Source organism: Symphalangus syndactylus, chromosome 3 (assembly GCF_028878055.3).
Source record: "Symphalangus syndactylus isolate Jambi chromosome 3, NHGRI_mSymSyn1-v2.1_pri, whole genome shotgun sequence".
Lineage (NCBI taxonomy): Eukaryota > Metazoa > Chordata > Mammalia > Primates > Hylobatidae > Symphalangus > Symphalangus syndactylus.
The window spans coordinates 64,773,887-64,786,123 of record NC_072425.2 but is presented as its reverse complement, the minus strand read 5'-3'; the positions used below and the strand labels follow the sequence as shown (position 1 = coordinate 64,786,123).

The window sequence follows — 12,237 nt, the reverse complement described above, 5'->3', positions numbered from 1 at the left end:
TGAAGGCATCAGAGGGAGTGTCCTGTGGGCTGAGACTTAAATGATGGGTGGAGATGAGCCATGGGAAGATCTGGGGAAGGTGGTTCCAGGTAGAGGGAACAGCAAGTGCAAATGCTAGGAAGAGGGACTGTCTCCTCATTCCTTGCTATGCCCTCTGCTCTAGCCAGGCCAGGGCCCATTTATTCACTTGGTGACTGTGCCTGCACCTGGAAGTGTGGTAGAAGTGTAATGGCAGAGCAGTATCTCAGTAAACAGGAAAAGGCCAAAACTTGGGTTTTGATAAGAGCGGCTACTCATAGGGAGAAAACAATCAAAGGGATTGTAAGGATGTTTTGGTAGTGACAGCTTCAAAGAATTGAAATTTTATATAATTGGGAGGAGGGAGACGAAACCACTAGAGGCCATATGCTAGAATTGGAAGAAGAGGAAAGAAAATACTGAGCAATGCAAGATAGATGGAGATTTCCTGAAAAACAGAGAAAAGAAGTAAACAGACAAGGAAGCTTTAGCCTCGCCTGAGAGGAAAGACCAAAAAATAGAGCATGGCTCTCTGTGTAAAAGGTGGCTTGTTTCCCTGAAGATAGGCATCCTTGATGAGAACTGAGTAAGGACGATTAGTCTGTTTTGTTTTGTTTCATTCCTAGATCCAAAATTCCTTTGTCTTTAGGTATTTCTCACATCATTTTGATCATACATATATGTTGGGAAAAATCAAGATGAATAATTTCCGTTTACTCTGGGCACAAGGAGTATTTTCTTCCCTCTACTGTGGCTAAGTATGAAAAAGCTTAATTGTAAATCAGCATTCAAAGACAACCGTACATTTATTTATGTCAGTAGGAAAGAGGAAGGTGTGTGAGAGAGAGGAGGAGGAGGAAGAAGAGGAGGAGGGGAGGGAGAGAGAAGAGAAATAAAATGTAAAGCAGGCAGCTGGCAAGGCTTGCTCTGACACACTGGCTGAGGAAAGAGCTATTCGTAGAACTTGGATGTCTTAGTAATCAGAGTAATCAGGTTCTCTGACCGGTTCCACCTTGTTCTGTGCAGGCTGAAGGTAAGCTCTCTAGAGAAAGTAATTTTCTTTCTCTACTCCCACTGACATCCCACTTTTCCCTCCCATCCTTCCTTTCTATTTTCCCTGCCTCTCTCCTCTGGTGGAAGTGAGTATAACCGTGGTAACATTGGTTACAGTGTTTTCCAGACTTGAGAACTGAAATGATTTGACCTTGTACAAGTAATTGGATGTCTGGCACAATGATCGTATTCTCAACCTTGATAATTTATCTCTCTCGATCACTCTTAACATTGGAGCAGTATTTAAACACAATAACTAGAGCCCAGAATATGCATGTAGGCGAATAGGCACCTATCTAGGATTTCTCTTAAAGATACACCTCTGGAGAGCTCACATGGTAGGAGGAAAAAGAGGGTACTCTTTTTTTCTTTAACCATTGTACAAATGCTTCAGTAAAATATAGCTTTAGCTCTGGAATAGTCCCATGAAATGTGGGTATACCGTAATTCTCTTTAAGAAGGACTTTGTTCTGCTTATTCCCACGTGAGCACCACAAACAGTAGCCCCATGTGTCTTGTTAGGACAAATAAAAGGGACACTTGAGAATATCCAGTTAACTGAGCCGCACATTGGGTACTTTAAAGCACACTTAACATGCAGTAAAATAGCATAAATATGAGTTCAAAACACAAACCAAATTGACATTGCTTGTGGTATCATCATTAGTAGAATCATTGTTTTGGTTAAACTCCCCGGGGGAAGCAGTGGAAGGGAGGTATGGGGGTTGTGAAAACAGGTTCAATATTGACACTTTCACATTGTTTAAGATGATACAAATTGACTACTCCGTTATAGACAGTATCCTTTTCTCACTGGAGTAAGTAGGATGGGCAGAGCTTTTAAAAACAGCAAGTCTTAATCAGTCCTTTAGGAAACTGATAGATGGTCTATTCAATCGATTCTTATAATGTTATCACTTCGTTTTATTGCTTTATTAAGCAGTAGTAGTTTTTTCTTTTTTCTTTTTTTTTTTAAACAAAATAAGCACTTGAACTGAAATAAAGCTTAGGCATGTGGTTTACCAACTTCCTAGCAATACTGACAATACCTTTGGTCTAAATCTTTAAACTTTATTCCAGTCAGGCTTTTTTTTTTTTTTTAAATACGTAAGATTAGTTTTTTTTTTTTTTTTTAATACTTTTTAAGTTCTAGGGTACGTGTGTAGAACGTGCAGGTTTGTTACATAGGTATATATGTGCCATGTGGTTTGCTACAACCATCAACTCGTCATTTACATTAGGTATTTCTCCTAATGCTATCCCTCCCCCAGCCCCCGACTCCCGGACAGGCCCAGATGTGTAATGTTCCCTGCCCTGTGTCCATGTGTTTTCATTGGTCAGCTCCCACTTATGAGTGAGAACATGCAGTGTTTGGTTTTTGTCCTTGTGATAGTTTGCTTAGAATGACGATTTCCAGCTTCAACCATGTCTCTGCAAAGGACATGAGCTCGTCCTTTTTTATGGCTGCATAGTATTCCATGGTGTATATGTGCCACGTTTTCTTAATCCAGTCTATCATTGATGGACATTTGGATTGGTTCCAAGTCTTTGCTACTGTGAATAGTGCTGCAGTAAACATGTGTGCATGTGTCTTTATAGTAGCATGATTTATAATCCTTTGGGTATATACCCAGTAATGGGATCACTGGGTCAAATGGTATTTCTAGTTCTAGATCCTCGAGGACTCGCCACACTGTCTTCCACAATGGTTGAACTAATGTACACTCCCACACAGTGTAAAAGCCTTCCTATTTCTTCACATCGTCTCCAGCATCTGTTGTTTCCTGACTTTTTAATGATCCCCATTCTAACTGGTGTGAGATGGTATCTCATTGTGGTTTTGATTTACATTTCTCTGATGACCAGTGATGATGAGCATTTTTTCATATGTCTGTTGGCTGGATAAATGTCTTCTTTTGTGAAGTGTCTGTTCATATCCTTTGCCCACTTTTTGATGGGGTTGTTTGTTTTTTTCTTGTAAATTTGTTTAAGTTCTTTGCAGATTCTGGATATTAGCCTTTTGTCAGATGGGTAGATTGCAAAAATTTTCTCCCATTCTGTAGGTTGCCTGTTCCCTCTGATGGTAGTTTCTTTTGCTGTGTAGAAGCTCTTTAGTTTAATTAGATCGCATTTGTCAATTTTGGCTTCTGTTGCCATTGCTTTTGGTGTTTTAGTCATGAAGTCTTTGCCCATGCCTATGTTCTGAATGGTATTGCCTGGGTTTTCTTCTGGAGTTTTTATGGTGTTAGGTCTTACACTTAAGTCTTTCATCCATCTTGAGTTAATTTTTGTGTATGGTGTAAGGAAGGGATCTAGTTTCAGCTTTCTACATATGGCTAGCCAGTTTTCCCAGCACCATTTATTAAATGGGGAATCCTTTCCCCATTGCTTGTTTTTGTCAGGTTTGTCAAAGGTCAGATGGTTGGTTATAGGTGTGTGGTGTTATTTCTGAGGCCTCTGTGCTGTTCCATTGGTCTATATATCTGTTTTGGTACCAGTACCATGCTGTTTTGGTTACTGTAGCCTTGTAGTATAGTTTGAAATCAGGTAGCGTGGTGTCTCCAGCTTTGTTCTTTTTGCTTAGGATTGTCTTGGCAATGCGGGGTTTTTTTTTTGTTCCATATGAACTTTAAAGTAGTTTTTTCCAATTCTGAGACTTTGCTGAAGTAGCTTATCAGCTTAAGGAGATTTTGGGCTGAGACGATGGGGTTTTCTAAATATACAATCATGTCATCTGCAAACAGAGACAATTTGACTTCCTCTTTTCCTAATTGAACACCCTTTATTTCTTTCTCTTGCCTGTTTGCCCTGGCCAGGACTTCCAACACTATGTTGAATAGGAGTTAATAGCTAAGATTAGTTTTATGTGTTACATGTTATTAACATTTTTGTAAAATTGATTTTTGATAAGGTAAAAATGGAGTTGTCAGTTTAGAGAAATAGTACTACTTGAAAATTTTTCCTTACGTTTAGTCTGGATTTTAAGTTAGAATTTCTCATTAGTCCTCTGACATTTTAATCTAGGGTCAGGCAAGATCAGTTTCAGAAGTTGTACAGTTTCTTTAGAAAATTTGGAACAAATCAAGATATTTTCTGATTGAAATTTTAAAGAATTGCAGTCTTTGTTCTCTAGCGGTGAAGTGAAGTGATAAGGTTGCAGGATTTATTTGTGTTTATTCCAAAAACTATTTCAGGCAGGGTAAGTAGGACTTCTTTGTCACCTTTTAAAAAAATGTTGATATTAAAGTGGATGAATGTATGTTCTTGATAAACATTCAATAAAATAAATAGATTCATCTTTAAAAAAAATTTGGCAAGAAACTGCTGTACAGAAAACTAATGGTAAAAAGTTATTCTTCAGGAATGTTTCCTAAAACTGTAATTGCTTTAAGTTAGCTGCTGAAATGGTTTCCTAATAACCCTTTGTTATTCTGTTTTATTTCGACAATACATATGTAGTAATGTTGTTCCTATTTTGATGAGAGACAAACCCATGAAACAGTTTTTAAAATCAACAGTTGCTTTTGATATATCCTTTTGATTACTAAAATAAAGCTAGTGGTACTTGCACCCAAGTTTATTATGTTTTTAAAATAAAATTTGTGTCCTTTTAAGGAAATCATATAGGCTGAAATGATCTAAATAAAAATCAGATTTTTATTGTATCAGGTCTATTTCGGGGAATGTAGTTAAATTCAAGTATAGGGTTAACTAAGTTTTTGTCTTTTAAAAATGATTAGTAAAATTTGTTATGTGATAAAGGAAATATGTATTTGGTATTGTGTGCGTTAGTATTTGTTACTTTTTAACCTAGTGATTGAGTTACAGCTTTCTTTTCAACACATGACATCACTTTCCCATGATGTAAGATAGTAGATAAATTTTCCCATGATTCTTGAGTGTTGGAGTATGAAGAAATAAAGGATAAAAGATTCTTTTCTGTGTTTTCCTGTTTTGTTACTACCTGGTCATGCTCCTAGGCCACTGTCCATCAGTACTGTAGAGTTAGCCTGTTGACAGTCACATGTCATGTGTTGAGTGCATAGCCAAGGGATTTTCATAGAATGCCTTTTTTGTCTTTACGTTTTTCCGAGATGTTTTATCCAAACCATGGTTTTCTTTAGCAGGGATGGTGATCATTTTTATTTTATTTTTTTGTTGGAGAATGGTGTAAAGGTGGGTAATTTTGAGAGAGAGGAAATAGAATGGTAGTGAGTTGAGGGTAGGAAAATACATCTGCAACTTTTATTGTTTTTTAAATGAATATCTTGATATGGAAGATAGAATGGAATTGTCAAAAATTGTTAATGTGTTTGACAAAGTGTGGCTGCCAGTATGATCTTTTTGTTACATTTTGACATGAACAATTGTCCTTTTATTGGGGCTGTTAATGCTATTTTAGAATATCATGGGCATCTAAAGGCATCAGTGTCCATAAAGCATCAAATACCATTATAATATCTAGTAACCCTAACAGCAATATTTCAGAATCCCTGCCTGTTTAAATGGGCTATCTGTGAATTTACTTGCTCAGGGATGCATGACCCACATCACCTATAAATTTGATTGGAAGCCAACAGTTCTGGCGTAGCCTGATGGATAGCAGATTAGAGCCCTGATTAACCATGTGATTCAAAGACTGGGAATATATTGTCTAAGCAAGATTCATCAGATGCAATCAGAATTTCAAGTGGTCAGATGAAATTCAAATGTGTGTTGTGGCTTTTCCTCCCCTATTGCTTTTCCTCCTAGGTTGCCTTTTTTTCCTTCTTTCCCCAAAGCTGAAAAATACTTCTTTGATGAATCTGCTTCTTACCCTAAAGCTGTCTGTCTGTTATTCATCAGAAAGCAGGTCGCAGTTCAGTGAGCAGAAGAAAAGATTTTAATAGAAGCTGTGCCAAGGGCTGTAATGCATCATTTTAGGGCCCTAATTACATTACAATGACAAATATCAATGGTGACAACAGCAATAACCTACATCCTTTAATGGCTGTGCTGGAAAAGGAGTTTGGGCCCCACGCCATTATATTAGACTCAGTTTCAAAACATAGGCCATTAGAAGTGTGTGTCCACAGTGTTATTGGCTGATCGCTGAAGCCCAGTGGAAAGGCCTGTAAATAAATGATGCCTCCCTAAAGCTGGGTCCTGTGGGACAAAAGAGGCAAAATTAGATGACCATGGGAGCAGCAGTGTTTCCGAGGCAACTTTAGCTTTCAAAGTGAAGAATGACCTGCTTAATTTTATGAAATCACACACACACCCCACCCCCCCACTGCCAATTAGCCTGACCATGAAAATCCATTGGCATGACAACTTAAAGAAATTAAGAAGTCTTTTAAACAAAAGGAGATCTTTAACGAAAGTTTGGAAGGTTTCTGTCCTCCCGTTTCTGTTGTGTGTGTGTTAACCTTCGTGATTGAGTAAAAGGGTTCTTCTCCTTTTTACGTTTATTTTTAAGAAAATGTAGAATTTTTTTAAAAAAATAGTTGCTCAGACTTAATACAGCCTAGGTCCAAAATTTTATTTCACCAGATGAATAAATTTCCTTAGAGTAGTTTTTATTGCCTAGATTATGTAGGCAAACTAAAGAACTCAGTTTTCTTACGTGCCCACACATTTTTCAGCCCTCCTAGCAAGGGACTATTTTATTTATGTAAACAACATAATGAGGAAAATATGCTTGGCAGATGGTTCTAAGCATTAGAATCATCAGTTCGTTCTACCCCAAAGTGTCTCATTATCTTTTATTCTCTCCCCCTCCGCCTCTCCCTGCAAAAAAGCTTAACAACCAAATGCCTTTGAGGCACTGTACTTTCAGCCTGGTGAACCCTACTCTATTTTCTTAGCTCACCCTGGAATTTCACCCCATAACCACTGTGGTATGTTAGTCCAGGTGGAGAGTGGTTTGGTGATTCCCATTGCAGCTCTTCATGGTGGCTTAAGCATTCTTAAAGGATGGCTAAATGCTCCATGGGGCCAGTGCAGTAAATTAAATCAGGTCAGCACAGTTGGGTCCTTATTCACTGCTGCTTATTGGTGCTGGGTTTTTGTCCATCCTGTTAGGAATGCAGACTGGAATGGAAAGCTTAGGTTTGAAAGTTGATGGTGAATTTGTGTTTTCTTTTGGCTGGTAAAGTTTTTAAGGTGCTGGCATTTAAAAGATTGCATAGCTACACAGTTAGAAGGGTTGCTGATGAAAGAAGGAAGCCTAGATTGCACAAGTAGAGTGTCGCTGTCATTCTGGTAATGACTTGGCAAGAAAAGGCATTTTGGGCCTCTCATAAAATGAGGAACTGACCCTGGATGGAATTTAAGAATGTCTTAGGGATAGTAATTGCTTTACATTTTCTGCCTTTCACTTCTTCTTAGCTGTCTTTCCTCCATTCCATCATTAAAATATAAACTATTTTGTATGTATGCGTATTTAAAAAAACTGTATTTATACATCACAAAATATACAAGGCACCATCTGAAAAATACAAATTAAGATAAACATTGGTAAAGCTGTGGGTAACTTTTTAAAGACATCATGTGGTGGTTTTTCATTTAACTTACTATAGCATCTTATTGGTTTAAAATGTCTGTACTTATAAAATTATTAGAGAATAAATTGTTCTCTGACATTGTTGGGAGTTTTGCATATCCACAGTAAAAAAAAAAAAAAAAAAAAAGTTCCCAAGGATAATTTCCAGATACATACAGATTGCTTTCTGCTAAGTGTAATAAGATTTTAGCATATCTCAACCTCTGCGCACTGAAAACTTTGGTAGGACACATTTGGAAATTTTTATGGTTGAAGAAAACATCTTGTTCTCCAAGATTTATAAGAATCTGAATTAACCAACTTCTTCGGGTTGGTTGGGTGCTGCTGTTTCAGAAGTTCAGGGTCTCGAGTTTAAAATCACAGCACCAGTGTTTTTAAAGCAAAGGCCACAAATATAGAAATCCAATGATTTGCTAATTGATGGAGTTGAGATGTAGGAAAGAATGTATCTTTACTTATCTAAATTCTTCAGACTTAGAAGACTGCAGGTTTTATGAAAAACATTAGTATGAGCAAGGGTCCTGGTGAAGGCTGTTGAAAACTGATTTCCAGTCATGGAAATTAAATTCCATTTTATATTGCCCTGATGCTTGAAGGCTAACTTTTTAAGATGAATGCTGGTTAATAAATTGTGCTGTTAATGTGGCACTGTTGTCACTGCTTCCTTTTAATGGGCTTACTGATGAGATAGTTTTCCTCTTCCTTAGGAAATATGCCAGCCAAATTATAAAGTATGTTTTAATATCATCCTGTTAATGTTTCGGGAATCTGTAACCAGCTGACTGTTCTCTTTATTGCTTTCCTTTCCCTTATTTTTTGCAGGCAGAGATTGTCAAGAGGCTGAATGCTATCTGTGCACAAGTCATTCCTTTCCTGTCCCAAGAGGTAAGGTAGTTGATTTTAGGCACTGGACTAGAAGTTGCCATTTTAGTGGTTTTGCAGAAAAGGGATTGTAGAACTGACTCTCTGGCCTTGCCAGTCTCTTGGTGTTTGTATTTTATTTTCATTTCTAAGAAACAGTGTTCTCACTCCAACGTGTATACTTTAGTAACTTTCTGTGGGATATAATTTAAATGTGTTCATGTAATGGAATATTTTCTAGTTGGGCCAAGCAAAATTCAGTCATTAAAATATTTTGCTATCTTTGTAGTGTTGCTCAGAATTATGCTTGTTTGTCATAATGGTACCTAATAAGGTAGATTGAAAAATTGCCAGGAAAACGGGAGCTTACTCTGTACTATTGTCATTGGGCATTAAGAACTGGCAGAAGACATATCAAATGGAAAGACTTTATGTAGTAAACAAACTAATGAAGCTTTTGGCTAGCTACTTTTAAACATTTACTTCTTATTACCTGATTAAGTCTTTATATTATTGTGCTTTTGGAAAAAGACCTGCAAGATGAACTCAATGAACTCATTTCTCTCAGTGCCACTTTTCTCAAAATTAGGCTTTGGTGATGGTAGGCTTAGCACATTGCTAAGGCCCGGCATGCGGCTCACTAGTTCCCTTGCTCACCTCCAGGGGAAGTGCATGCCATCAGCAAACAGGCACAGGTTGGAATAAAGTGATGCATTTCTAGTGCTTGTTGGCTTCCTTGTGGCTTTTTTTCTCTCCCTGCTTGCTTTTGGTAGTTACAAAGTTGAAGTGAGAATACTGGAGAAAGATAAATTTTTGCTTCTGGATTACTGAATGCCTTCATTTGCTCAGGTAAGATCCACTTTAAGAAGGAAGGAGCTAATGAAATATCTGCATGTCTTTTAGCTGCAATACTTTGTGCTGTGGGCTGAGAAGGCACAGAGGCACTTTTCTTCCTACCTTTTCAGTTGTTCTATAAGTGTGTTGTGTCACTGCTTTTCGGGGAGAGGTTCATTCACCTGCTCGCCAGCAGGCATGTGCCGATGGTATGTGGCCAGTATTTGAGCATGCATGTGTATTATAGATATGCAGATTGCTATATCTGATTTTTTTTCTTTGATCTGAACTGGGTTAGACTTGAGTAACTATGGGTACCCTTCATAGGTATATGCTGGGGAGTGGGCACTCATATTCACAGATCTTGTTGACACTCTGAATTCGTATGCTCTTTTGGGTCTTGATAAACAAAGGATATGTTGTCTTTTCTCCTCCTTTAGCTGTGACCACAAAACCTACCACCAGTCATGTCCCCATTTGCCTATTTTTACTTAGGATTTGCTTACGACTAGATTAGATGGCTTGGTGAATGAGAGTCAAGGGGTGTATTTGCATTTCTTTTGGAAGCCTGACTGCCCCCTGCCTGATTCAGACTAGTGTGTATTTTTTATTTTAAGCAGCTCTGCTTTATGGAGATGGAGAATGGGAAGAATGTGTGACCCACAGAGCTGTAACCAGGCTGGGGTGTCATGTTCTAAGGTGACAGGGGAAAAGTTCGAATTATCCCTGGGGTGGTAATTAGACTTTGGGCCTCTGTAGGCACAGACCCCTGTATATGATTACTGCTACGGCTTTGGTCTCATCACATTTCTGCAGGATCTGTGGGTTGTGTTCAGAAGTAGAAGGTTGTCTTGGGGATGTTGATGAAACTGATTTGCCAATGAGTTGTTTTCCCTCATGAATTATGTTGTTTGTGTGAGCAGGCCCAGTGGGAACAGAACGTATAATGGTAGTGGTGCTGAGCAAGACTGGACTGAAATTAATTGCCTAAGGAAGTTGTACCTGTAGGTGAAAGCCATGGGGAGATACTGACAACTCATTTGCTCTAGTCTGGGAAGAAAGGTGTCATACTTAACTGTTGTCATACCACTTAACTATTTATTTCCCAAATACTTGGACATTTCTTGGTTGAAATCCTTGACTCATGTATAACGATTTATGCCAAGCTTGTGCAACCCCAGGGCCTGTGGGCCACATGTGGCCCAGGATAGCTTTGAATGTGGCCCAACACAAATTTGTAAACTTTCTTAAAACATTGTGAGATTTTTCTTTGCAATTTTTTTTAAGCTCATCAGTTATCGTTAGTATATTTTATGTGTAGCCCACATAAAATGGGATGTGTGTGTGATTTCTTCTTCCAGTATGGCCCAGGGAAGCCGAAAGATTGGACACCCATGATCTATGCCATGGTTTTGTAAATGCTAGTTCTGTGTATATATTTTCTTTCGCTTACTTTAGATTTAATTTACTCATCTTTTTCTAGTTTCCTAAGGTATGTGTATATCTTTTATTGTGTGAGACACAAACATGTTTGTTTCCTTCAAATCAGGCATCTCTGATGTTTTTTATCGGAACATCGTCCACCTTGTTTCTTCTTCTGTGCATTCTGTGAGCATTGGACTCCTTGCTTCTGCCCTGAAGCCAGATGGACCATAATCTGGAGGGAGGGGAGGAGCAGGTTATTAGAGGAAGATGAATTCTATTTCCTGTCTCTTCAGAGGCATGGAAAATCACTCTTGCATGGCTGTGAGCATCACTCTGTGCCAGGACTGAAGGCTCTTAATCTGATCTTTTAACACCGGCTCTCTGTGTGACAGTCTCGCTGCCAAAACGGCAGCTGCTGCATTAGAATTTATTTTAAAATGTTTTTATTTAAAAATTAAATGATCATATTTAGAAAAAAGCAAAACAATTCCTGAAGAGTAGTGCATAAGCTAACAGAACATTGGCTGGAGCGATTGTGAGCATCTGAAGTCAGGCTTTTTGGAGTTTGACAGGAACAAGGGGTATATTTACATACTGTTAGATGAAGTCTCTTTTTAATTTAGCCCCCATGTGTTGATTAATATACCTGCTTAATATTGCTTGCGTCTGGTTTACCACATTTTTTTAAACTTAAAAAAATTATATAGGACTGAATGATAACTATTAAATTTAGCTTTAACTTCAAGACTTTTTCTTTTTAGAAATGAGTTGTATAATTGTGTTCAGAAGTACTTGAAGTGTGTCTGTATATAAAAATCACAGAAAAATATTTTCCTATTAGTTTACTAAAACATTTAAAAATATTAAAGCCAATATATACTTTAATGATGTGCTGTTGCACTCACATACAACTACTTCCAGCGTTACAGACATTTGATAAAGATATTGCCAACTCTTGTCATTAAAAGTGAGTACCCATCACTTGGAGTTCATAGAATTTCACAGGATTCTCAATATCAGAATTTAGAAAAACCTTGTGAACGCTCATCTGTCCCAAGCTGTTCCTTTCTCACTTTTTAGCTTTTAGGAATGGATAAGACTCAAATTTCTTCTTCAAAAAGCAATCTCAAGGTGGTAAATGGGAAGCTCTTTTCTTTCCCTATTTCGGTCTCATTTGCAGGGAAAGAACTATAAATATCAACTCTGAGTTGGCAGTTCCATAAACAAGAGATGCCAGGATGATGACAGTTGGATCTGGGTCCTGGCCTCCCTGTTACAAATCGTGTGGTTTACTCTAACTGGGCTAAGCTGGGTGACCTTTAGCAAGTGATGTGCCTCTCTAAGCCTCAGTTTCCTCATCTGTATGATGAAGTTAATCATAGCATGAAACACATCCAATGTCTGTGAAGATTACTTGGGATTATACCCAGGTAGCTTAGCACACAATAAGCACCTACTGCCATTGACTAGTGGGATTAACTACAGTAGCAGCAGTGGAGCTC

The 12,237-nt window shown here is 38.0% G+C and overlaps 1 protein-coding gene across 24 annotated transcripts in view; it reads left to right on the top strand.

The window, feature by feature from the left end:
• The window catches only part of LOC129479284 (transducin-like enhancer protein 4), a 151,844-nt gene that overhangs the window by 32,293 nt on the left and 107,314 nt on the right, over positions 1-12,237 (top strand). For 19 of the 24 annotated variants that reach the window (XM_055272179.2, XM_055272176.2, XM_055272173.2 and 16 more), the window contains one exon: positions 8,438-8,500. The exons of the other annotated variants lie outside the window; for them this stretch is intronic. In XM_055272179.2, the coding sequence (XP_055128154.1) occupies positions 8,438-8,500 (63 nt within the window). The remainder of the gene's footprint in view (positions 1-8,437; positions 8,501-12,237) is intronic. 24 annotated transcript variants of the gene reach the window in all.